At 42.9% G+C, this 26,155-nt stretch overlaps 1 protein-coding gene across 1 annotated transcript in view; it reads left to right on the top strand.

Annotated features, from left to right (window-relative positions):
- The window catches only part of MPP1 (MAGUK p55 scaffold protein 1), a 48,513-nt gene extending 23,980 nt beyond the window's left edge, over positions 1–24,533 (top strand). Inside the window, exons 4-12 of the mRNA XM_070759807.1 lie at positions 77–162; positions 2,092–2,160; positions 6,408–6,604; positions 10,593–10,699; positions 12,654–12,734; positions 14,604–14,684; positions 17,523–17,725; positions 20,163–20,237; positions 23,173–24,533. Coding sequence (XP_070615908.1) covers positions 77–162; positions 2,092–2,160; positions 6,408–6,604; positions 10,593–10,699; positions 12,654–12,734; positions 14,604–14,684; positions 17,523–17,725; positions 20,163–20,237; positions 23,173–23,349 — 1,076 coding nt within the window. The 3' untranslated portion in view covers positions 23,350–24,533. The remainder of the gene's footprint in view (positions 1–76; positions 163–2,091; positions 2,161–6,407; positions 6,605–10,592; positions 10,700–12,653; positions 12,735–14,603; positions 14,685–17,522; positions 17,726–20,162; positions 20,238–23,172) is intronic.
- Positions 24,534–26,155: the final 1,622 nt, after the last annotated feature.

Here is a 26,155-nt window from a genome sequence, read left to right as displayed (position 1 = left end):
GGCATACAAATCTAATAAATTATTATTATTAAATCTGCTGTGTTGCTTCACCATGCTGTGTGTCCTATCTTGGCAGGTTTCTTTCATGTGGGCGATGAGATCCTGGAGATCAACGGGAAGAGTGTGGCCAACCATTCTGTAGACCAGTTGCAGAAGATCTTGGTAGGTTTGGGGTGCAACTAAGGCAGGGTGGATCTACGCTTTCCTTGGAGAACAGACATCAAGGGTGACCTGAGTTCCCAGAAGTGGGGGAGAATAAATCATTGGACATAAGCCAGGTCTTTTGGGGTAATAGCAATAGCAGGGGCAGCGTGGGGGCAGTAATGGGCAGCCAATTTTTTACTGCCACACTGTGGGTGTGGCTTATTTTGTGGGTGTGGCTTAATGGCCCTGTGACTGGCTAAGAGTGGCTTGCTGGCCATGTGACCAGGTGGGAGTGTCTTGAATGATCATCATCGTTCAAGTGAACTGTTAAGTCTTCGACTTACAACCTTCTCAGTGTCGTTCGCTGGGGTGACAATTTGCTTCGCTCTCCTTCCTGGATTGCCCCCTCCATCTCAGGCTGGGTAGCTAGGTGAACGGGTGCTGCCAGAAGCATAAATGCTGCCAGTGCCGCTTCTACCCACGACTTCTGCTTGCAGCTCAGGTGGCAGGTGGCTGTGTGAGGCTGGAGGGGAGCCGGGCAGGAGAGAGGGAAGCTCGTCCAAGGCCAGGAAGGGGGAAAGAAACTCAACCCTGATAAGACGGAGTGGCTGTGGGTTTTGCCTCCCAAGGAAAACTCCATCTGTCCGTCCATCACCCTGGGGGGGGAATTATTGACCCCCTCAGAGAGGGTCCGCAACTTGGGCATCCTCCTCGATCCACAGCTCACATTAGAGAAGCATCTTTCAGCTGTGGCGAGGGGGGCATTTGCCCAGGTTCGCCTGGTGCACCAGTTGCGGCCGTACCTGGATCGGGACTCACTGCTCACAGTCACTCACACCCTCATCACCTCGAGGTTCGACTACTGTAATGCTCTCTACATGGGGCTACCTCTGAAAAGTGTTCGGAAACTTCAGATTGTGCAGAATACAGCTGCGAGAGCAATCATAGGCTTCCCTAGGTATGTCCATGTTACACCAACACTCCGCAGTCTGCATTGGTTGCCAATCAGTTTCTGGTCACAATTCAAAGTGTTAGTTATGACCGATAATGTCCTTCATGGCATCAGACCAGAATATCTCCGGGACCGCCTTCTGCCGCACAAATCCCAGCGACCAATTAGGTCCCACAGAGTTGGCCTTCTCCGGGTCCCGTCAACTAAACAATATCGTCTGGTGGGACCCAGGGGGAGAGCTTTCTCTGTGGCGGCCCCGACCTTCTGGAACCAGCTCCCTCTGGAGATTAGTATTGCCCCCACCCTGCTTGCCTTTCAAAAACTTCTTAAAACCCACCTCTGCAGTCAGGCATGGGAGAAATGAGCCATCTCCACTGGCCTATATAGTTTATGCATGGTATGTTTGTGTGAATGTTTTAAATAAGGGTTTTTAGATATCTTAATTATTAGATTTGCCATTGTATATCGATTTTTATTATTGCTGTGAGCCGTCCCGAGTCTGTGGAGAGGGGCAGCATACAAATCCAATAAATTAAATTGAATTGAATTGAATTGAAAGAGGAAAAAAGCAAGGAGAGCAGATGCAGTAGCAGGGGAAAAAAGGAGAGCTGAGCTGAGCCCAGTAACCCAGGAAGTGACAGCCGCCGATCAGCTGGAGCTGCGCACGCATCTTCATTTCCGCCGGTGGAACTACGTTCCACCCCGTCCTGCCTGCTGCCCACCCCTGCATGGGGCGGGGGAAGGGAATGACAGTGGGCATTTGTGCATGTGCTAGTACATGCACAAACACAACTTTTAGACACGCAGACCAAAAAAAGGTTCTCCCTCACGGTCCTATAGCTTCTGCGGCATTTTAGAAGTGACTTATCGTCTCATCTGGATTTGCATTTTAGGTGACTGAAGAAGGGACATTTTGAAATTTTATTCCATGGTTGGTCTAGAAACCATTTCTTAAGCTAGAGAATGTTTTCACTCTCTTTCCTTTTCACCTCTAGAAAGAAACCAAGGGAACCGTCACCCTAAAGATCGTTCCCAACCAGCAGAACCGTATTCTGCCTCTCAAGGTAGGTAGAACATTTGGAGTTATCAATTTTAATGTGATTTCTCCCCCCCCCCCAATATTAGTTGCAAAAAAAGGAATGGATTTTGCATAACGTGGATCTATGATATCTTTGCTTGATCTGTTCAGCCAAATTCAACTCCTGTCTCCTGACAATGAGGCTGTTGGCTGTGGAATTCCACATATCTGAAAGTTGGCAAGGTTGAAAAATCAATATATTACTGCTTTGCACTTTAAAAAATGGAGGTCCAGCATCAAAATTCACAAAGAATTTGGGGTTGTCATAAAAAACAGAAGCAATAGTGGGCTGCAGCCAGTACACCTGGGATTGGCATCCCAGTGGTGGAAATGGGGATGTGGACAAATCTCCATGTCTCTTATATGGTGGCACCTCTACTTATAAACTTAATTTGTTCCATGACCAGGTTCTTAAGCAGAAAAGTTTGTAAGAAGAAGCAATGTTTCCCATAGGAAAGCAAATAAGGTGTGCGATTGGGAAAACCACAGGGAGGATAGAAGCCCTGTTTCCTCCCAGGAGATTTCTAGAGAGGCCCCATGGAGGCTTCCTCCCGCCTTTTCCGGCCCTGTTTCCTCCTAGGAGATTCCTAGAGAGGCCCCATGGAGGCTTCTCCCTGCGTTTTCCGGTCCTGTTTTCCCCCAGGAGATTTGCAGAGAGGCCCCATGAAGGCTTCTCCCCACCTTTTCCAGCCCTGTTTCCTCCTAGAAGATTCCTAGAGAGGCCCCACGGAGGCTTCTCCCCACCTTTTCTGGCCCTGTTTCCTCCCAGGAGATTCCTAGAGAGGCCCCACAGAGGCTTCTCCCTGCCTTTTCTCGTTACAGGGGCTACGTTGGGTGTATAAGATGCATCCAAATTTCCACCCTCTTTTAGGGGGCAGGAAAGGTGCGTCTTATACTGCAAAAAATACAGTACAGTGTTTCCCCGTTTATCCTGGGTGTCACATTCCAGGACCACCTGCGATCAACAAAAATTTGCAAAGTAGAGATGCTATATTTATTTACATATTTATACACTATTTTAAGGCTTTATAAACCCTCCCCCACACTTTTACACTACATAAACCTTTCCCATTCCCTTAATAACCATCCCCACACTGTTCTGTGCATGTATTGTACCTTTGCACTTACTGTAAAATGTTTTGAATTCCTAAACCTATGCAATAAAATGATGCTCCATGTGAAATGGCTGAGTGTAGGAGCAGAGATGGGGAAGCTGAGCACAGACGGAAAATAAACCACGTGTTACCATACTGAGCCAATCAGGCTCTGGGATACATAGCAGAACTCTCTGGTTGGTCACTTCTCCATCAATCAATCAATTGTGTGTTGTTCACAATCTTATGTAGGCAAGTAGCATTTTAGGCGGCCCAGTTCCGCTGAAAACCCGCAAATTAGCGAAAATCCTCGATATATTTTTTTCCATTGATATTTTATAAAAATCCGTGATGCGCCAAGTCCACGAAAGGTGAACCGCAAAGTGGCGAGGGAATATCGTAGCTTGTTCTTTCCTTAAAGCCAAGCCAAGCATAATGAAGAGTCCTGTACATGCCCAGAAAGCAAGTAATCCACACAGATTAATTATTGAAAAAAGGTTAAAAAAAAGAAAGCAGCGAGGTAAAAGGCCAATTAAAGTTCAACGAACTTCTGCAGAAAGGAATAATTCTCTAGGCGTTTCACTTATGAGCAAGAGAGCTGGTATCTTGGAATGTTTGCTGGCAGCACCAGTAGAGAAATTCTTCTGGGGTTTCCCACCTGCCCTTAAAGTTACATCACATGGTTGGGCTGCAGATTCTTGTGGGGAAAAGCTATTTTAAGCGGCTTCTCTTTCCTGTTGTTGGAAATAAGTCAAATATTGAACACACCCTAGTCCTACTCAGGAACCACTTCAGAATTGAGCTGTGCTGTTTAATGCATCAGTTTTAAACACCTTAAACACAACCTAAGCAGAGCCCGTAAAATCATCTGCTACAACGTCCTTCCTGTCAACGACTACTTCAGCTTCAACCACAACAACACATGAGCGCAGAACAGATACAAAGTCAAAGTAAACCGCTCCAAACTCAACTGCAGGAAATATGACTTTTGTAACTGAGTAGTTGATGCATAAGTGCACCAGCGTGCCTTCCGTCCCCTGTCCTAATGTTTCTCTCTTACTAGTATAGTACTAGGGGCGAGTACAAGTGCACTAGAGTGCCTTCCATCCCCTGTCCTATTGCTCTCCTATATCTCCTATACCTTTCTTCTATTCCCATATCTCTTCTTCTATTCTTTCATTGATATGTTTTATTCCTATATCTTCTCTTCTATTCCTTCTTAGATATATTTTACTATGAGTATCTCCTCTATAACCTTCATCATGTATTTTACTATGTGTATACCCCCTAAAACCCTCATTGTGTATTGGACAAAATCAATCAATCAATCAATAAATAAATAAATCATGCATATAAACATTGTTATATCTTTGTGTACCACCAATGCGTACTTGACAAAATAAATAAATAAAAATAAAGTTTTTCCCAAGAACTGCCAAACTACAGGTTCCATTTCTCTTCCCCTTTTATTCATTTCGCTCCCAGTGGATCTCTTCCAACTTTTGACTGCTGCAAAGCCAATTAAAAATTGATCCCAGGAAGCTTTTGCTAGCTATGTGATCTAGTGGCAGCACGTGTCAGGGAGTCATATTTCTTGAAGAAACAATCTGCAGTGCTGGTTTTATTTTCGTCTTTATACCGTAGTATTTATAACCTGCTTTTCGACTGGTAAGGCAACAAGGGTGGCTATGAGAGAGACAACAAGAACACGACAGATATTATTGTTAGGTTTACAGCCTATAGGACAATGCAAAATACAAAAGAAAACAAAGAAAGCCAGTTGGGGAAGGAAAAGAGGAAATTGTCACCCATCATTACATGTTGTGCAGATGTGAGAGTAAGAAATATGGCTGCCTCAGTAACGTAGTTAGAGGTTGTGGGTCATTTCCTGTTGTCTGTTTGGAATGGGTTGTCCTGCAAAACAACTTGGTTGTTAGACAGACATGGAAATTCAGAGGCTCAGGTGAACAATATTGGTTGAGGGGGTGAGAGAAGGAAGGACGGAGGGAAGGGAGGAAGGAAGGAGAGGGAGGGAGGGAGGATGGATGGATGGAAGGAAGGAAGGAGGAAGGAAAGGAAGGAGGGAAGGGAGGGAGGGGAAGGGGAGGGTAGGAAGGATGGAAAGAAGGAAGGAAGAAGGATGGAAGGAAAGGGAATTGAAGGGAAGAGAGGGAGAAAGAAAGGGAGGGAAGGGAGGGAGGGATGGAGGGAAGGAAGGAAGGAAGGAAAGATGGGAGGGAGGGAAAGGAAGGGAAGGAAAGAGAATGGAAAAAGAAAGGAAGGACAGAGGGAAGGAAGGAAGGAGAGGGAGGGAGGGAGGGAGGGAGGATGGATGGAAGGAAGGAAGGAAGGAGGAAGGAAAGGAAGGAGGGAAGGGAGGGAGGGAGGAGGGAGGGGAAGGGGGGGTAAGAAGGACAGAAGGAAGGAAGGAAGAAGGATGGAAGGAAAGGGAATTGAAGGGAACAGAGGGAGAAAGGAAGGGAGGGAAGGAAGGAAGGAAGGAAGGAAGGAAGGAAGGAAGGGACTTCTCTTGAGATTATATGAAGAACTTGTATTGGAGCATTTCCAGCGTAGGTCAGATTCTCCTTATAGCTTCTAAGTCCATATTTCTCAACCTTGGAAATTTTTAATTTGTATGGACTTCAACTTTCAGAATTCCCCAATCAGCCAGCCACATCAGTTTGATTTTATATCTAAACATATTTTTATTGATTTCTTTTGTCAAACATGTACAGTATTAATCCTCCAAGTCCTCGTAGAGGGATGGCACATAAATCCAAATAATAAATAAGTAAATAAACTGGATAATACATATGGGTATAAACATGAGTTGAATACATGAAATGAATAAAAATAAAAGGGTACATTAGGACAGGGATGGTAGCCACGCTGGTGTGCTTATCATCATCTTATCCCCATCTTTTTTATCATCATCTTCTGGACCTTCACGAGTCTTAGAGGGAAACACTGTATGGTTAGATGTTTGTCATGAGGGCCTCTCCCTGCCCTATTTTCCTTCATAATTTGAGGTGTCTCTTGTAAAACTTTTGCCTTTTATAGTCAAATTAACACCATTCACGAGTTCAAAATCAAGTTGATTGACCAACTGAGTTTTCTGGATTGCTCCCCTCCCAAACAGATGTTCGTCAAAGCCCAGTTTAACTATGACCCGCAGAAGGACAACCTCATCCCTTGCAAAGAAGCGGGTCTGAAGTTCCAAACCGGAGACGTAATCGAGATTATCAATAAAGATGATAGCAATTGGTGGCAAGGCCGGATAGAAGGTTCTTCCAACGGCTCGGCAGGGCTCATTCCATCTCTGGAGCTCCAAGAATGGTAAGTCCTGCTTGCTTGCTTATTATTTATTAGGCCAGTGATGGTGAACTGGGTTTGGTTCGTGTACCAAAAGGGAGCGTGTTGAAAGAAAATGCAGAGCATTCTCTTTGGGCAGTTCTTTCTGCATTCTTCCTGAAAGCGTTTAAAAACCCCAAAGCCGGCGATTCTGCTACAAACAAAAGTGTCTAGGAAAAGTATAAGGAGATAATGTTCTGTCGGGCTCTATGGTAGAATCCTCCCAAAAATTCACAGGTACAAATTTCAGACACACACACGTTTGAAAATTCAAAACAATGTTCTTTATAAGGAAAATTCACTTAAACTAAGACCTCTTTTGGTATAGCAAAGAGCACTGGTCTCCAAACAAACTGGTAATTGGTACAAGTCCCTTATCAGTCCTGTGATACTTAGCTTGCAGCTGTGAGGCAATTCACAGTCCTTCTTTTACACACTTTGCTCTGGTTTAGTTTCAAAGCGGGGAAAAATCAGCACACAAAAGGTCAAAGTCAGTAAAGCAGGCACGAAACACAACGATCAGATAATCCTCCACAATGGCCAAACCCACAGGCTGCTATTTACAGCAGCCTCTCTAATGACCACAGCCCCACCCAACCACAGGTGGCCTCATTTTCTTTGATAATAATCTCTCAGTTGTTGCCTATGCATCGCTCTCCGCTTGCGTGGCTGTATCGTTAACTCTTGTTCTGAATCCAAGGAGGAGCTAGATAATTGATCTCCTTCTGAGCTGTCTGCCACACTCTCCTCCTCCCTGTCACTCATGTCTTCTTGGTCAGAGGAGCCTTCATCATCAGATTCCACCGGGGGCAAAACAGGCCTGCAGCATGTGGATGTCTCCCCCACATCCACAGTCCTTGGGGCAAGAGCTGGGCCAGAGCTAACCACAACAGATAAGATCTGGAATTAATTCTATGTGATCTGGGTTTCTGCCTCAATCTCCTTTCCGAATGGCTATAGTATCCTCCCGAGCAGAGGTTTTCATAGTGGGCTGGAGAATTCTAGGCGTTGAAATTCAGAAGTCTTAAAGTTGCCAAATTTGGGGACCCCTACTCTAGAAAACAAAATGAACAATGCTTGAAACTAATGTTTTGCCAGAAACCTTGATTTTGTTTGGTAGTCTGCAGGAAGGAGGGTTAAGACTGTTATGTGGAATGGAGCATTTTGGGATGTTCACTTAGGCTGTGAAAGTTAGCAAGGAACACTTTAGATTGTTGCCTTTGAGCAAGTGATTATTTTTGCAAGTGGCCGTTTTAATCACGAAGGCACCTTGATGACAATGCGCAAAATGGGCTTTCAAAATTCTAAGTGAGATGTTCCTGTCATTTCACTGTTCCATAGCTGCTCACTTCTAGGATGTGGGTGAATTCAATGACCTGCTTGTTTTGAGTCCATTGATATGGGTGTTGTTTTGAGGTTCTTGGAAAATCCTTGGTCAAGCCACATGATCGTCAAGTCACACCCACAAAATAAGCCACGGCCACAGTGTAGTAAAAACATTGGCAACCCTTCACTGCCCACACCCATTCCCTCTCCCCCATCCTTGTGAACCCACCGCATACACACAGGCCTCACTGAAACCAGGCTTGGAGAAGAAACCAAATGGGAAAACCAAACTCCGCCGGCTACCTGGCTGACGCTTGATAGATGGAGATACCCAGGGTCACCTCAGACTGAACCCCAGTTCTCGAGCTCCCCCTTTTGTACTTTAGCCGGGGTGGTGCAGTGGTTAGAGTGCAGCACTGCAGGCTACTTCTAGCTGTAGTTCAGCAGTTCAAATCTCACCACCGCCTCAAGGTTGACTTAGCCTTCCATCCTTCCGAGGTGGATAAAATGAGGGCCCAGATTGTTGGGGGCAAGAGGCTGATTCTTTAAACCGCTTAGAGAGGGCTGTAAAAGCACCATGAAGCGGTATATAAGTCTAAATGCAAGTGCTATAGTTAACTCTGCCCACTGCCAGCAATTCGATCCTGACCAGCTCAAGGTTGCCCCATTCTTCCATCCTTCCAAAGTGGATAAAATGAGGACCCAGGGGGCAAGAGGCTGACTTCGTAAACCATTTAGAGATGGCTGTAAAAGCACTATGAAGTGGTATATAAGTCTAAATTCTATTGCTATTTATACTCAACTTTGTCCTTATTTGGTGCCCTGATAGCAGTCATGGTACAGAGTTGATAAAACCCACAGTAAGAAAGCCACCTTCTCCCTTCTTCCAACTTTTTTGCGAAGGACAGGGATGGGATGAGGTAGTAGATCAGTGATGGTGAACCTTTTCCCCCCTCGGGTGCTGAAAGCGCATGCGCACACACTATCCTGCCTGCGCAAGTGCCCACACTCATAATTCAATGCCTGGGGAGGGCCAAAATTGCCTCCCCTGCCTCCCAGAGGCCCACTGGAGACCAGAAACAGCCTGTTTCCCAACTTCTGGTGGGCCAAGTAGGCCTGTTTTTCACCCTCTCCAGGCTCCCGAAGCTTCCCTGGAGCTTGGAGAGGTCCAAAACGCCCTTCCCCACTCCCCAGAGATCTTCCGGAAGCTGAAAATGCCCTGTCAGAGCTTCTGTGCAAACCGAAAATCAGCTGGACAGTGCACACATGCACATTGGAGTTGAGCTAGGGCCAGTGTTCCCTCTAATTTTTTTGGGGGGTGGGCGGAAAAGTATAGTGTCTGAGCGGCAGTCCCTTCTGGACTGGGCGGCACAGAAATAATAAATAAATAAATAAACAAACAAACAAACAAACAAACAAACAAAAAACCCACCCTGTTTTGCCTCAGAGAATTTCAAAATAAAATACTGTACTGTACTGTGCGTCTATAACAGTGAGCTCATAATAGGGCAACTCTATCAATATCAAAATGCCACTTAAATAGTTGAGCTAGTTTCAAACTAGATTTTGATTTTCTTTCTCTCTTCCTTACTCCCATTCTTTTTCTTTTTCTTTTCCTTCCTCTCTTTTTTCTATCTGTTTCTCTCTCTTCTTCTCTTCCTCTCTCTCTCCTTTCCTCTCACTCTTTCCCTCTCGGCTTCTGGGCAGGTTTGGAAAACTCTGAGTTGATGATGATTTTTAAGTGAGTGATTGTTCACTGCTCAGCTTAGAGGGAACTATGGCTAGGGCAACAGCTCGCATGCCGGCAGATATGACTCCACGTGCCACCTGTGGCACCCGTGCCATAGGTTCGCCATCACTGTGGTAGATCAGAGATAATGCCGCACGAATCCCAGTGACCGGTGAGGTCTCACAGAGTTGGTCTCCTTAGGGTCCCGTCGACCAAACCATGTCGGCTGGCGGGACCTAGGGGAAGAGCCTTTTCTGTGGGGCCTCCAGCCCCCTGGAGATTCACACTGCCCCCACCCTCCTTGCCTTCTGAAAGAGCCTGGAGACGTTAGACCTTCCCCTGTCCAACAAATGCTATTAGCGTGATTATTGTGTGAACGTGAATGGACATTTAAATATGTTAAAGGGTTAAATAAGGTTCAGAAGGGAAGTGTTTTTAATAGGAAAGTGAACACAAGAACAAGGGGACACAATCTGAAGTTAGTTGGGGGAAAGATCAAAGGCAACATGAGAAAATATTATTTTACTGAAAGAGTAGTAGATCCTTGGAACAAACTTCCAGCAGACGTGGTTGGTAAATCCACAGTAACTGAATTTAAACATGGCTGGGATAAACATATATCCATTGTAAGATAAAATACAGGAAATAGTATAAGGGCAGACTAGATGGACCATGAGGTCTTTTTCTGCCGTCAGTCTTCTATGTTTCTATGTTTCTATGTTTTAAAATTAGGATTTTAAGAATTCTTTTTTAGTACATTAATTGGGCAAACTACTGTTATGTATTTTGCTATATGTTCTGAGCTGCCCCGAGTCCAGGGAGAGGGGCGACATACAAGTCCAATTAAAACAAATAAATAAAATAAATAAAAGCCATTTGCTCGGGAGATTGACGGCTGTCACTGAAACCTTTCTGCAGGCGTGTTGCCAGCATGACCCAAGAGAAACAGCCCGAAGGCCAGAGCTGCACTCCTTTTGGGAAGAAGAAAAAGTGCAAAGACAAGTACTTGGCCAAGCACAGCTCAAGTAAGTCACAACGTCTCGGTGTTCTGATGGGTCCAGCTCAAACACCACGTCCTGATGCACTTTCTGGGCCTATTGGCACAAGGATTTTGTTGCCAAGCCAACATATGGGCTGGTTTAACCTGCTAGTCTAGTTCAGGATGTGAAGAGAGGGATTTGCACAGGCAGGGGTTCTATCTTACAACCACTACGGTGCTGATGTGCACACAGCTTTGGGTGGCTGGTGCATGAGTGCATCATAGGGAGATTTGGTTTATGCGCATGCGCGGGTACACAACATTTCAGTTACTGTTTTGCTTCTGCGTGTTCTGTCGAGCTCTCTGGTAGAATCCTCCCCAAAATGCACAGATACAATTTCAGAAACACACACGTTTGAAAATTCAAAACAATGTTCTTTATAATGAAAAGTCACTTAAACCAAGCCCTCTTTTGGTATAGCAAAGAGTACTCGTCTCCAAACAAACTGGTAATTGGTACAAGTCCCTTATCAGTTCTGTGATACTTAGCTTGCAGCTGTGAGGCAATTCACAGTCCTTCTTTTACACACTTTGCTCTGGTTTACAACCACAGGTGGCCTCATTTTCTTTGATAATCTCTCAGTTGTTGCTGCCTATGCATCGCTCTCCGCATGCATGTCTGTATCATTAACTCTTGTTCTGAATCCAAGGAGGAGCTAGATAATTGATCTCCTTCTGAGCTGTCTGCCCCACTCTCCTCCTCCCTGTCACTCATGTCTTCTTGGTCAGAGGAGCCTTCATCAGCAGATTCCACCAGGGGCAAAACAGGCCTGCAGCATGTGGATGTCTCCCCCACATCCACAGTCCTTGGGGCAGGAGCTGGACCAGAGCTAACCACAACACCGCGCATATGCAGAAGCATCGCCCGTGCAAGCACACAAACCAGTAGCAATGGATTTTAGAACCCACTACTGATCTTGTCACTCCTCTGGTAGCCTGCTCCAAAGACCCTCTGTTAATGGAATTGTATACACATGCCTTCTGTTGGGCTAAGAAGATGCATAGATGATTGTGGGGCAGCGCATTGGAAGGCCATACGGTGAAAAATGGGGCGCTCACATGCGCGCCTTGGCCAACTATGGAATTGAGCAAGAACGCTACATGCTCCACCAGGACTGCATATTGGTTGTGTGAAGGAAGGATTTTTCTCGAGATGGCATGAAGAACCTGCCTTGAAGTTCCTCCAGAGTAGACTAGACTTCTACGCCCATGTTTCTTGACCTTGGAAACTTTTAAGAGGGGTGGGCTTCAATTCCTAGAATTCCACAGCCACCAAAAATAATAATAAAATCCTTCCTTTCATCTGCCATGTTCCTAGGATTTGTTGTAGCGGTCCAATCAGTTTTTCATTCCTCAGTCCCATCGTGCAAAACTCTCTTCTGCTTTGAAAGACAATGTTTGAATCCAGTTCCACGTATAATCAGAGAAACGAAAACAGTTGAAAGGAAACAACGCATGTTCCTGAACATCATAATTTCTTCTGGTTGGCCTGTTTTTCCAATTAATTCATCCTGGTCTTGTCTCCAGCATCCTGTTTTCTGTTGTTTTTTTTGAACTCTCAATGCCAGATGTTGCCCTTAACTATTACTGTAATCTTTTGGCCATTCCTAAAGCAGCAAACCCATTCATTCTTAGGTTAGTGGGCTAGCTGTGTCCAAAAATCCCATTGTGTTGCAACGTCCTGCTTTGCTGACCGGAGTCAAGAAAGCAGTCGGTGTTCCACACAACCACAATTTCTCCAGCAGAAAGAAAACAAAACAAAACAAACCAGACTTTATAGTATGGATAAAGCACACAAATTTACATCTGGATTGAAGTTTTCAATCACCAGACGTTCTCTGGAACATTAAAGGAGATCATACCAAAACACAACTGAAGGATATTTGTGGGATTCACGGTCTTTTGGAGTTTGTCTAAATTCTTTCTTGTTTTCCTTCTAGTTTTTGACCAGCTTGATGTAGTATCTTACGAGGAAGTGGTCCAACTGCCAGCTTTTAAGCGGAAAACTTTGGTGCTTATAGGTAATGAAGTCATACTTCACTCTGCTTCTTCAAGCGTTAAATCGAAGAATTCCTACAGTTCTAATGTTTTAAATAACCAAGTTAAAGATAAGAAAATAAGTACTCTATTTTTTGGAGTATAAGATGCACCTCCCCTCCCAAAAGAGGGTGGAAATGTTGGTGCCTCTTATATGCTGAATACAGCCATTTTTGACCTCCCGAAGCCCCAGCCCAAGTGTCCCATTTTTGCAAAAAAAAAGGACCCGATTTTTGCAAAAATGGGGTGCGCAGTTTGGTAGGCCTGCAGAGTGCTCCTAGAGGAAGGCATAAACACCCCCATTTTGGGGGAGAGGGTAAAAATGGGGGTATTTTTCCCTTCCCCCAACCTCCAGGAGTACACTGCAGATTTCCAAAATCTTCTCCATGTGCTGTTTTTCACAAAAAAAACTTGTGAAAAAGGGTTTTTTTTTTTTTACAAAAAAACGGGGTGCACCGAGGGTTTGGGAGGCCTGCAGAATGTTCCTGGGGGGCAGGGAGGATAAAACCTTTTTTTTCTTACTTATCTTTTTGAAATCTTGGTGCGTCTTATACACCGGTGCATCTTATAAATCAGAAAAATATGGTATGTTTTTAACCCACTCCCATGCTAGCCATTGGTATAACTGGTATAATACCCAGTTATACATCTCCACCCCATGTCCAGTCAACGAAGCAGTGGAAGTGATGTGCCGGTGCCTGGAGGCTGTTGGCGTCTGGATGGGTGTCAACAGACTCAAGCTCAACCCGGATAAGACGGAGTGGCTGTGGGTTCTGCCTCCCAAGGACAATTCCATCTGTCCGTCCATATCCCTGGGGGAGGAATTATTGCCCCCCTCAGAGAGGGTCCGCAACTTGGGCGTCCTCCTCGACTCACAGCTCACATTAGAGAAACATCTTTCAGCTGTGGCAAGGGGGGCGTTTGCCCAGGTTCGCCTGGTACACCAGTTGCGGCCCTATCTGGACCGGGACTCACTGCTCACAGTCACTCATGCCCTCATCACCTCGAGGTTCGACTACTGTAATGCTCTCTGCATGGGGCTACCTTTGAAAAGTGTTTGGAAACTTCAGATCGTGCAGAATGCAGCTGCGAGAGCAATCATGGGCTTCCCAAGGCATGCCCATGTTACACCAACACTCCGCAGTCTGCATTGGTTGCCGATCAGTTTCCGGTCACAATTCAAAGTGTTGGTCTTGACCTATAAAGCCCTTCATGGCATCGGACCAGAATATCTCCGGGATCGCCTTCTGCCGCACGAATCCCAGTGACCAGTTAGGTCCCACAGAGTTGGCCTTCTCTGGGTCCCATCGACTAAACAATGTCATTTGGCGGGACCCAGGAGAAGAGCCTTCTCTGTGGCGGCCCCGACCCTCTGGAACCAGCTCCCCCCAGATATCAGAGCTGCCCCCACCCTCCTTGCCTTTCGCAAGCTCCTTAAAACCCACCTCTATCGTCAGGCATGGGGGAACTGAAATTTTTTCCCTTCCCCCTAGGCTTATAGAATTTATACATGGTATGCTTGTTTGCATGATTGGTCTCTTAAATTGGGGTTTTTAGATTATTTTTAATATTAGATTTGTTACATTGTCTTTTTTATTGTTGTTAGCCGCCCCGAGTCTTCGGAGAGGGGCGGCATACAAATCTAATAAATAAATAAATAAATAAAATAAATATTAAAATTTAGGAATAACGCCTTAAAACCCAAGGGCGACATTTCAGTCCTTAGAGCTTTCACCGAGAATAAAAGTTGCTTGAAACTAACTGCAGCTTCCTGCCAATCTGAGATGGGGAAAACAGATAAAAATAACTCTGTTTGTGACGCCTGACTTATTTTTCCCTTTCTTTTGGATCAGGGGCAAGTGGCGTTGGACGAAGCCACATCAAGAACACGCTGCTCAGCAAATACCCGGAGAAGTTCGGATATCCTGTTCCATGTACGTTTGCCCACCTAACTCAATACTTCTCATGGAGAGGAGACAATAGATCACTGGGTTTTTTTTCAAGCTTAGCAACTTTAAGATGTGCCGACTTCAACTCTCTCGGAATTCCCCAGCTAGCAATGCCGGCTGGGGAATTCTGGGAGCTGAAGTTGCTGCATTCGAAAAAAAATAACTGTTCTAAAAACTCCATCCTCCTTTGGGAGTTTTGCATGGCTCAGATCAGGCCTCTTGGCTCTTTCCGTTGGAGCAAGACGCGTATTTTGAGTTGGAATGTTTTTATCACATAGTTCTGCTCACGGAGCCTCTCAAGGCATATTTATTATTTATTTATTTATTTATTTATTTATTTATTTATTTATTTATTTATTTATTTATTTATTTATTTATTTATTTATTTATTATTTATTATTTATTATTTATTATTTATTATTTATTATTTATTATTTATTATTTATTATTTATTATTTATTATTTATTATTTATTATTTATTATTTATTATTTATTATTTATTATTTATTATTTATTATTTATTATTTATTTGTTATTTGTTATTTGTTATTTGTTATTTGTTATTTGTTATTTGTTATTTGTTATTTGTTATTTGTTATTATTTATTTGTTATTATTTATTATTTATTATTTATTTGTTATTTGTTATTTGTTATTATTTATTATTTATTTGTTATTATTTATTATTTATTTGTTATTATTTATTATTTATTATTTATTTGTTATTTGTTATTTGTTATTTGTTATTTGTTATTTGTTATTTATTTGTTATTTATTTATTTATTATTTATTATTTATTATTTATTATTTATTATTTATTATTTATTATTTATTATTTATTATTTATTATTTATTATTTATTATTTATTATTTATTATTTATTATTTATTATTTATTATTTATTATTTATTATTTATTATTTATTATTTATTATTTATTATTGATTGATTGGATTTGTATGCCGCCCCTCTCCGGAGACTCGGAGCGGCTAACAGCAACAATAAAACAGTGTACAATAGTAATCTAATACTAAAAACGATTAAAAACCCATTAATATAAAAACCAGACATACATACATACCATGGATAGAATTGTAAGGCCTAGGAGGAAAGAATATCTCAGTTCCCCCATGCCTGACGGCAGAGGTGGGTTTTAAGTAGCTTACGAAAGGCAAGGAGGGTGGGGGCAATTCTAATCTCTGGGGGGAGTTGGTTCCAGAGGGCCGGGGCCGCCACAGAGAAGGCTCTTCCCCTGGGTCCCGCCAAGCGACATTGTTTATACCTATATAATTCTGTTTTGCACCTCTTACTGTAATTTAGAGGCTTCCTTGGGAAAGCTATGGGAGAATCATAATTTATTTATTCACCAAATCTGTATGCCTTGGACTTGGAGAAGAGATTATATGTATTCCAGTGATAGAAAGAAGTGTAGGAAAGAAACCAGTGAAGGGCTGCAAATTTTTTTACTACCACACTGTGGGCGTGGCTTAATTTGTTGGTGTGGCTTCTTGGCCATGTGACCAGGTGGGAGTGGCTTGACAATCATGTGACCAGGGGTGGTGGCTTAAAGGTCATGTGACTGGCTTAAAGGTGGCCAACTTGATGTCACTCACATCAAGGATTTGGGTTAGGGTGCCTGGCCTCTCCTTGCTTCAGAGAGATACAATTTCCCTATTTACTATTACTGAACGTCCAAGATATACTATTTAATTCTATGTATATAGGCCATATGTGTACATACATTGCACCAAGGCACACAAAAATATACATTCTCTACTATATAAACTGTGGTCCACGGACCACCAGTTGGTGACCACTTTTACAGGGTCTCTTGCTTGAGAAGGGGGTTGGATCAGAGGTCCCTTCCAACTCTGTGGTTCTATTATTCTGCCCAGGTTTCTTTTTGTCTAGTCTGATACCAAACATAATCAAGGTGGAATTATTTTGAATTTCTTTTTCACTCTTCCTTTTATTTCTGGACTGTACAATTGCTTTTCCACTTCTACACTACTTGAATAAGGGGTGTGCATAATGCAACACTGTGACTACCATCCCTGTCCTATTGTCCTCTTTTATCATTACTTTTTACCTATGTTTCTGTTTTATATTTAAATGACTGGAAGCCTGTGCTGTTTTTTCACCTGGAAAAAAAATTAAAAACTTAGTTGGGGTGGTTGGGTAGAAGAGAAAGTTGGGTAGCTCCCTCTAGAGATTTTTGTGTTGGCCATATTCACCCTGTTCAAATTTATTTATGTATTTTATTTTATTTATTAATTGGACTTTTATGCTGCTTCTCTCAGAGGACTCAGGGTGGCTTACAACCTATAATAAAACAATAGATAACATCTTAAATCCAATTAATTAAATTTAAAATCTAAAAAGCCCCAAACCCATAAAAAACAGTCTTTCCCATTCGACCAACTGTCTTTCAACACATTAATTGGCCAGGGGGCAAGAGTTTATAGTGGCCCCAAGCCTGGTGGCATAAATGAGTCTTAAGACTCTTGCGGAAGGTGAGCAGTATGAATCTCTGGGGGGGGTGCTGATTCCAGAGGGCCGGGGCCCCCACAGAGAAGGCTCAGCAAGTAGTTGCCAAACTTATTTGAGCTGGTATTTCCACCCTATTCTCCAGATTCATCATCACAATTTTTCCCAAGTACTTTTGGACCCAGGCTTACAAATATAAAGACTTTTCTTGGGTTTACCCATCTCCATGTAGATGCTACAATTCACTTAATTGCACCTTCCAAATTCCTCCGTAATTTAGGCAGCTCTATGAGGAGTCACCTCCTGCAATATTGTTACACTGCATTGATTTTTGCAGATACCACTCGACCCCAAAAGAAGACAGAAGAGGATGGGAAGAACTACCACTTTGTCTCCACAGAGGACATGACAAAAGACATCTCTGCTAACGAGTTCCTGGAATTTGGAAGTTACCAGGGCTACATGTTTGGCACCAAATTTGAAACTTTGCACAAGATCCATCAACAGGACAAAATTGCAATCTTGGACATTGAGCCTCAGGTAAAGCAGCTAGCCATTTGTTTGAACAGCAGGCTAAATTTGTCAACATCCTTCCATTTACCGTATTGAGAGAAAGGAAAGAGGGCAAAAATGTAAATTTCATAAATATTGAGGGAAACAAGAAACAAGTTATGGTAATACCACTTTATAAGGCCTTGGTAAGGCCACACTTGGAATACTGCATTCAGTTTTGGTCGCCACGATGCAAAAAGGATATTGAGACTCTAGAAAAAGTGCAGAGAAGAGCGACAAAGATTATTAGGGGACTGGAGGCTAAAACATATGAAGAACGGTTGCAGGAATTGGCTAGTTTAATGAAAAGAAGGACCAGAGGGGACATGATAGCAGTTTTCCAATATATCAGGGGTTGCCACAAAGAAGGAGTCAACCTATTCTCCAAAGCACCTGAGGATAGAACAAGAATCAATGGGTGGAAACTAAACAAGGAGAGAAGCAACTTAGAACTAAGGAGAAATTTCCTGACAGTCAGAACAGTTAATCAGTGGAACAGCTTGCCTCCAGAAATTGTGAATGCCCCAACACACATGTTGGATAACCATCTGTCTGAAGTAGTGTAGGGTTTCCTTCCTAAGCAGGTGGTTGGACTAGAAGACCTCCAAGATCCCTTCCAACTTTGTTGTTGTTGTTGTTGCTGCTGCTGCTGCTGCTGCTGCTGCTGCTGTTGTTCTTCTTGTTCTTCTTGTTCTTCTTGTTCTTGTTCTTCTTGTTCTTCTTGTTCTTCTTCTTCTTGTTCTTCTTCTTGTTCTTGTTCTTCTTGTTCTTGTTCTTCTTGTTCTTCTTGTTCTTGTTCTTCTTGTTCTTCTTGTTCTTGTTCTTCTTGTTCTTGTTCTTCTTGTTCTTGTTCTTGTTCTTCTTGTTCTTGTTCTTCTTGTTCTTGTTCTTCTTGTTCTTCTTGTTCTTCTTGTTCTTGTTCTTCTTGCTCTTCTTGTTCTTGTTCTTCTTGTTCTTGTTCTTCTTGTTCTTCTTGTTCTTGTTCTTCTTCTTCTTGTTCTTCTTCTTCTTGTTCTTCTTGTTGTTGTTGTTGTTGTTATTATTATTATTATTATTATTATTATTATTATTATTATTATGTGGAGTGTATATGAGAAGCAAGAAAAAGAAACGATGGAAGAAGGTTAAATCATGGCCAATATGGGCAAAACTTTGTTCATCTGAAATATTTTGTTGCTTGCCCAAACAACTTCAACAAGCAACAAAGCATCTCAGATTATCAAAAGTTTGGTCCAGTTGTCACAATTCAACCATTATGACACTTCTGGCCTGGATGGTTGAGTCTTCTTTGACGTATGATAGAAGCAGAGCTTTATTCTTCCTTCATTGGGAAATGACATGAAAATTGATGTGCAGTGGAGCAATGGAAGATCCCATTTTCCTTTGTGTTCTGTCCAACTCTGTACTCTATTAAGAGAAGACATTTCTAAGAGGTCAGAATCAAGAATAGAGCAGCCATCGCTTTAATCAAGAAATTAATGTGATATTATTATTATTATTATTATTATTATGTCAATACAACACAGCAAACGAGATCACTGTGCTGGATTTCGTATTTCATCACCAGTCGGGCGCTTCCCAAGCACCTAGGACTGAGTGATGTAGCGGTGAATTATGTTTGCCGATCCAAGTAAAGCAGCCTTTTGCAATTGACAGATGGAGATTTTGCCAATTCCGATGGTTTTCAAATGTCCACTGAGATCCTTTGGCACTGCGCCCAGCGTGCCAAGGACCACTGGGACCACTTTCACTGGCTTATGCCAGAGTCGTTGCAGCTCGATTTTTAGATCTTCGTATTTCACTAATTTCTCTAGCTGCTTCTCCTCAATTCTGCTGTCTCCTGGGATTGCAATGTCGATGATCCATACTTTCTTTTTCTCCATGATCACAATGTGAAAAATATTATTATTATTATTATTATTATTATTATTATTATTATTATTATTATTAATTCGACTTCTATGCCGTCCAATCCCGAAGGACTCAGGGCGGCTTACAACAGTAATAAAAAAATACAATAAAATAGATACAAAGATAAAAGAAGTCGACATTTCTAAACGAAAACATTATAAACAAAACCCCAAAGATAAAAACCCAAATTAACCACATCCATGTCCGTCTGCTGTACAGCAATCCAAACAGACAGACAGTCTTGTAATGTCAGGGAAATACACTGCTCAAAAAAATAAAGGGAACACTTAAATGACAGAATATAACTCCAAGTAAATCACACTTCTGTGAAATCAAACTGTCCACTTAGGAAGCAACACTGATTGACAGTCAATTTCACATGCTGTTGCGCAAATGGAATAGTTGCGCAAATGAGAATATTTCATTCATTCATTCAGATCTAGGATGTGTTATTTGAGTGTTCCCTTTATTTATTTGAGCAATATAGAAATTTACTCTCGCTTCCTTTTGACAGACACTGAAAATCATTCACACTGCTGAGTTTTCCCCTTTCGTGGTGTTTGTTGTTCCTCCAAAGCAAGCGGATCAGGTATGTAGCAGTGGGGCCTTAATGTTAAATTGTAAATGCGCTTTGGGGATTAATGACGAACTCTCCTTCCTTAACGTTTAGCTCTCTTGAGCTCAGCTTTTTACTCAACCCTTCTTCTGTGAGTTCCTTATCCATACAGAGCAGATGTAGCTACCTGAATTCCAGCAATTCCTGGTATAGTGTTCCCTCGATTTTCGCGGGGGATGCGTTCCAAAACCGCCTGCAAAAGTCGAATTTCCGCGAAGTAGAGATGCGGAAGTAAATACACTATTTTTGGCTATGAACAGTATCCCAAGCCTTCCCTTAACACTTTAAACCCCTAAATTACAATTTCCCATTCCCTTAGCGACCATTTAGATTACAGTAGTCCCTCGCTATACCGCGCTTCACCTACTGCGGCTTCACTTCATCGCGGATTTTCAAGAAATATTAATGAGAAAAATCATTTGCGGATCTTCGCTGGTTCGCGGGTTTCTGAGGAAGTCGATCGGCATATTTAAACAGCCCGCTGAACTCGATCGGCAGGTTTTTCAAAAAAAAAATAATCTAAAATTGTAAATACTGTACAGTGATCCCTCGATTAGCACGGTCTCGATTAGCGCGAAACGCTGCAACGCGGTTTTTCAAAAAATATTAATTAAAAAATAATTAATAATAAAATAATCAAAATAATAATCAGTCTTCTATGTTTCTATAAGTCCGTGCTAGTTCTCTCTCTCTTTCTCTCCCTGTTGCCGGCGTGGTATATGAGAGAGAAAGAGAGAGGCAGAGGTCGGGCGCATTACCGGGAGGTGGAGGCGGCGTGGGGACGCTGGGTGCCGGGGACACCGAGGAGGGGGTGGACGTGGCCTCTCAGCTGCAGAGCCGAACAAGGGCGGAGGCAACGGCGGAGTCCGGCGCTGGGGCCATGCGGGGCCGCTCATCCAGGGGGGCGTGGACTGGCAAGTCGCCCTCCTTTCTCTTTCTTTCTCTCTCTTATACCACACCGGTAACAGGGAGAGAAAGAGAGAGAGCGGAGGGCACCTTGCCGGTCCACGCCCCCCTAGATGAGCGGCTCCGCATGGCCCCAGCGCCGCCCAGGCAAAGTGGAAACCCCAAGATCGCTTGCCGCTTGCCGTATTGCAGCGAAGGAGGCGAAGCAAGGCTCCAAGCTGCAATACGGCAAGCGGCAAGCGATCTTGGGGTTTCCCCTTTGCCTGGGCGGCGGGAAGACCAAGGGAAGGTTCCTTCAGCCGCCCAACACCTGATCCGCTCCGCAGCGCGGCAGCAGCGAGGAGCCGAAGATGGGGTTTCCCCTTTGCCTTTACCCCATCTTCGGCTCCTCGCTGCTTCCGCGCTGCGGAGCAGATCAGCTGTTGGGCGGCTGAAGGAACCTTCCCTTGGTCTTCCCCGCCGCCCACACGCAAACTCCACCATCTGTGCATGTGCGGCCATGAAAAAAAATGGCGCGCATGCGTAGATGGTGTTTTTTACTTCCGCACCACTATAACGCGGAAATCGATTAGCGCGGGAGGTCTTGGAACGTAACCCCCGCGCTAATCGAGAGATCACTGTATTTAAATACTGTATCTAAAATAAATACTGTGTGGGAAGGGTTTATAAACACTTAAAACAATGAAAACTTACCAAACAATTACAATATAAATACTTAAATAAGTACTATCAGTCGATAAATTCCACATCGCGGATTTCACCTATCGCGGCCGGGTCTGGAATGTAACACCAGCGATAGGTGAGGGACTACTGTATTACTCACCATGTTTATTTATTAAAGTTTATTTTAAAAAATGTTTTTTAAAGGCAGACGAAAGTTTGGCAATGACATATGACGTCATCGGGCGTGCAAAACGGTGGTGTAGGGGGAAAAACGCGAAGTATTTTTTAATTAATATTTTTGAAAAACTGGTATAGACGTTCCGCGAAGTTTGAACCCGCGAAAATCGAGGGAACACTGTATAACGTAAAAATCTCTTAGTTGCTGGGATTTGGAGAAGATTTTGTTGACCGTGGCTTAGTTGAATAAAAGATGCACACATGGATTATTATAACAATCCAAACCTTTTTTGAGTTCTCTTCAAATCAATCAAAGCTAAACCTCAATTTACAACTGAATGATTAGTGACTGGTTCTGAAATCTCAATGGTCACTCCATCGTGTGACCATATTTAGGAATCCTTAACAACCAGCCCTTATTCACCTGTTTTTGCCATTACAATTAAGTCAAGGACTACATGTTATACATATCAGTATCTATATATCTGTATCCATATCTCTTATCATCTTTATCTATCTATCTATCTATCTATCTATCTATCTATCTATCTATCTATCTATCTATCTACCTATCTCTTTATATCTATCTATCTATCTATCATCTATCTATCTATCTATCTATCTATCTATCTATCTATCTATCTATCTATCTATCTATCTATCTATCTATCTATCTATCTATCTATCTCTTTATATCTATCTATCTATCTATCTATCTTCTATCTATTTATCTATCTATCTATCTCTATCTATCTATCTATCTATCTATCTATCTATCATCTATCTATCATCTATCTCTAGCTATCATCTATCTATCTATCATCATCATCTATCTATCCATTATCTATCTATCTATCTATCTATCTATCTATCTATCTATCTATCTATCTATCCCATCCACCTATCATCACCATCCATCCATCCATCCATCCATCCATCCATCCATCCATCCATCCATCCATCCATCCAATCTCTATCATCAATCAACCAATCTACCCCAGTTTGAAAGGCATTCATAGATAGAACAGAGAGTTAGCCTATTAAAGCCAACGGTCCACACAGATGTTATTTTTTTTAAAGTCAGGCATCATTTTTTTCACAGCACTTGTACGTAAAACATCTGCAGGCCATGGCCTCACCTTTGTTAATTTCCTCTCTACAGATAGAAACCTTGCAGCAGCTCCAGAAGGATACAGAGGCCATCCGGGGCAGATACGCCCACTACTTTGATTTGACGTTGGTGAACAACGGCGTGGAAGAGAGCCTCGAACAGCTGCAGGCGGCTTTCGATCAGGCCTGCCGCTCCCCACAGTGGGTGCCAGTTTCGTGGGTGTATTGAGTTGGCAGCACCACTAGGTTGCCTCATTGCAGCATGTTGAGGACAATCAAAGGATCAGCCTCTCTCCCCTGCTCTACGCTTCTGCCCAACACGAAACCTTCTTGGAGCTGCACCATCGCCCGTTTACTGCCACCTTAAACCTTCCAGCTGCAAACACCCACAGAAGAGCATCTGTGGATGTGGCCTGCTCCTTTGTTCTGTATTTCCATTTATTGGCAAACGTTAGCAGCAGGGGATGGTCCAAAAACACCCTTCTTCCGCTAACAATACGGTTTTAAACAGGGATACGAAGGATACATTCTAGGTCAGTGATGGCGAACCTTTTTTTCCTCGGGTGCCAGGAGCGTGGGTGTGCGCTTTCGCATGTGCACGAGTGCTTACACCCATAGTTCAATGCTTGGGGAGGGCGAAAACAGCTTCTCCTGCTCCCTGCAGGCTGGAAACGGACTTTCTCAACTTCTGGTGGGCCCAGTAGGTTTGTGTTTAGCCCTCCCGAAGCTCCAAAGTCCCCTGGAGTCAGGGGAAGGTAAAAACACCCTGCCCGTACCCCCAGGCTCTCTGGAAGCCAAAAATGCCCTCCCAGAGCCTGTGTGTGAGCCAAATATAAGCTGTCTGGCACATACATAGAGGTTGGAGCTGAGCTAGGGCAACAGCTCATGTGCCAGCAGATATGGCTCCGCGTGCCATCTGTGGCACCCATGTCATAGGTTCGCCATCACTGTTCTAGGTAAAAGCCATAATGCCATGAATGTTAAGAGCTGTGTTTCAACGCCAATGTATTTTCCTGGTTTTGTCTGCCCACTTGTGACAAGAGGCTCCTTTCAAACCTCTGCATGAATGAAATTTACTCCTTCGCTCATCTTTTTTGGGGGGAGGGCAGAGAACTCTGAACGTCCTGTTCAACTAGGAGCATTTTTGGGGTAGGGGGGCCTCCATCACAAAAGTGTTTGTTCTATCACTACACTCAAGCACACCGTCAGGGGGTTACTTGCGGCCCTCAATTAACTACCTTTGTAACTTAACAGGGATAAGCAAAAGGGAGCATGGATGACCATGTGTTAAATCCCATGCTCTTGAGGATGCCAAAAAAACCAATGGAACAAAACGTGCAATAGAAATATTTGGTTGAATCCATTACAGGGAAAACTTAACAAGCAGCAATAAAATATGATTCCAAAACATGACTGGCAAGTCTAGCTATTTATTTTTAATGAATGTTGGAAACCGATGGTAGATTTGATGTTGTAGGAGGCATGTTAGATCATGATGGGAGAGAACTGAAAAGGGATAGCAAACTTAACGGACTAACGAATTTTATTAAAGGGCAGAAAACTTTTGCAAGCCAATGAATTGCATCAGATAAGATGGATAAAAACATAGAAACAAAGAAGACAGATGGCAGAAAAAGACCTCCTGGTCCATCTAGTCTGCCCTTATACTAATTCCTGTATTTTATCTTACAATGGATATATTTATCCCAGGCATGTTTAAATTCAGTTACTGTGGATTTACCAACCACGTCTGCTGGAGGTTTGTTCCAAGGATCTACTACTCTTTCAGTAAAATAATATTTTCTCATGTTGCTTTTGATCTTCCCAACTAACTTCAGATTGTGTCCCCTTGTTCTTGTGTTCACTTTTCTATTAAAAACACTTCCCTCCTGGACCTTATTTAACCCTTTAACATATTTAAATGTTTCGATCATGTCCCCCCTTTGCCTTCTGTCCTCCAGACTACACAGATTGAGTTCATTAAGTCTTTCCTGATACGTTTTATGCTTAAGACCTTCCACCATTCTTGTAGCCCATCTTTGGACCCGTTCAATTTTGTCAATATCTTTTTGTAGGTGAGGTCTCCAGAACTGAACACAGGATTCCAAATGTGGTCTCACCAGCGCTCTATATAAGGGGATCACAATCTCCCTCTTCCTGCTTGTTATACCTCTAGCTATGCAGCCAAGCATCCTACCTGCTTTTCCTACCGCCTGACCACACTGCTCACCCATTTTCAGACTGTCAGAAATCACTACCCTTAAATCCTTCTCTTCTGATGACCCCCGAAAAAGTGGAGAACAAATATACTGCTCAAAAAAAATAAAGGGAACACTCAAAAGAACACATCCTCGATCTGAATGAAGTATTCTCGTTGAATACTTTGTTCTGTACAAAGTTGAATGTGCACAACAGCATGTGGAATTGATTGTCAATCAGTGTTGCTTCCTAAGTGGACAGTTTGATTTCACAGAAGTTTGATTTACTTGGGAGTTATATTGTGTTAAGTGTTCCGTTTTCTTTTTTGAGCAGTGTAGTTCCTTTTTGGTTAAGGCACATTGCAGTTAGCTAAACCAGCCAACATTGGCAGTGTTTCCCAAAATTGGAAAATTTAAGATGTGTGGACTTCAACTCCCAGAATTTCCACCCAGCATAAAAACTATGGTGATATTACCATTCTATTCTCAGCAACATGAATAGAGTGAATCTTGCTGATAGGGGCAGTCCTTACTTAATGATCAGTTGCTTGGCAACTATTTGAAGTTACGACAAACCCCCTCCCCATCGGCCCTCGGAAATAGTCCCAATGACTTGGTTTTGAATTTCAACAGCCCTCGTGCGTTCACAAACTTCATTTTGGATGCTTGGCACCAGGCGCATCTTTCTAGCCAGCTATAGCGAGCCTTAGTGATACGAATCGTTCCCTTCATTCCTTTTTTGTTAAACACTGGTCTTTTCTGGGGGAAAAAAAAGTTCATCAAAATGTATCGCCTTGCTTAATGACCAGTTTCTTTTAACCACCACTGTATAAGAAA

The sequence above is a fragment of the Erythrolamprus reginae genome, chromosome 8 (genome assembly GCF_031021105.1).
Source record: "Erythrolamprus reginae isolate rEryReg1 chromosome 8, rEryReg1.hap1, whole genome shotgun sequence".
Lineage (NCBI taxonomy): Eukaryota > Metazoa > Chordata > Lepidosauria > Squamata > Dipsadidae > Erythrolamprus > Erythrolamprus reginae.
This window is presented reverse-complemented; position numbering and strand designations above follow the sequence as displayed.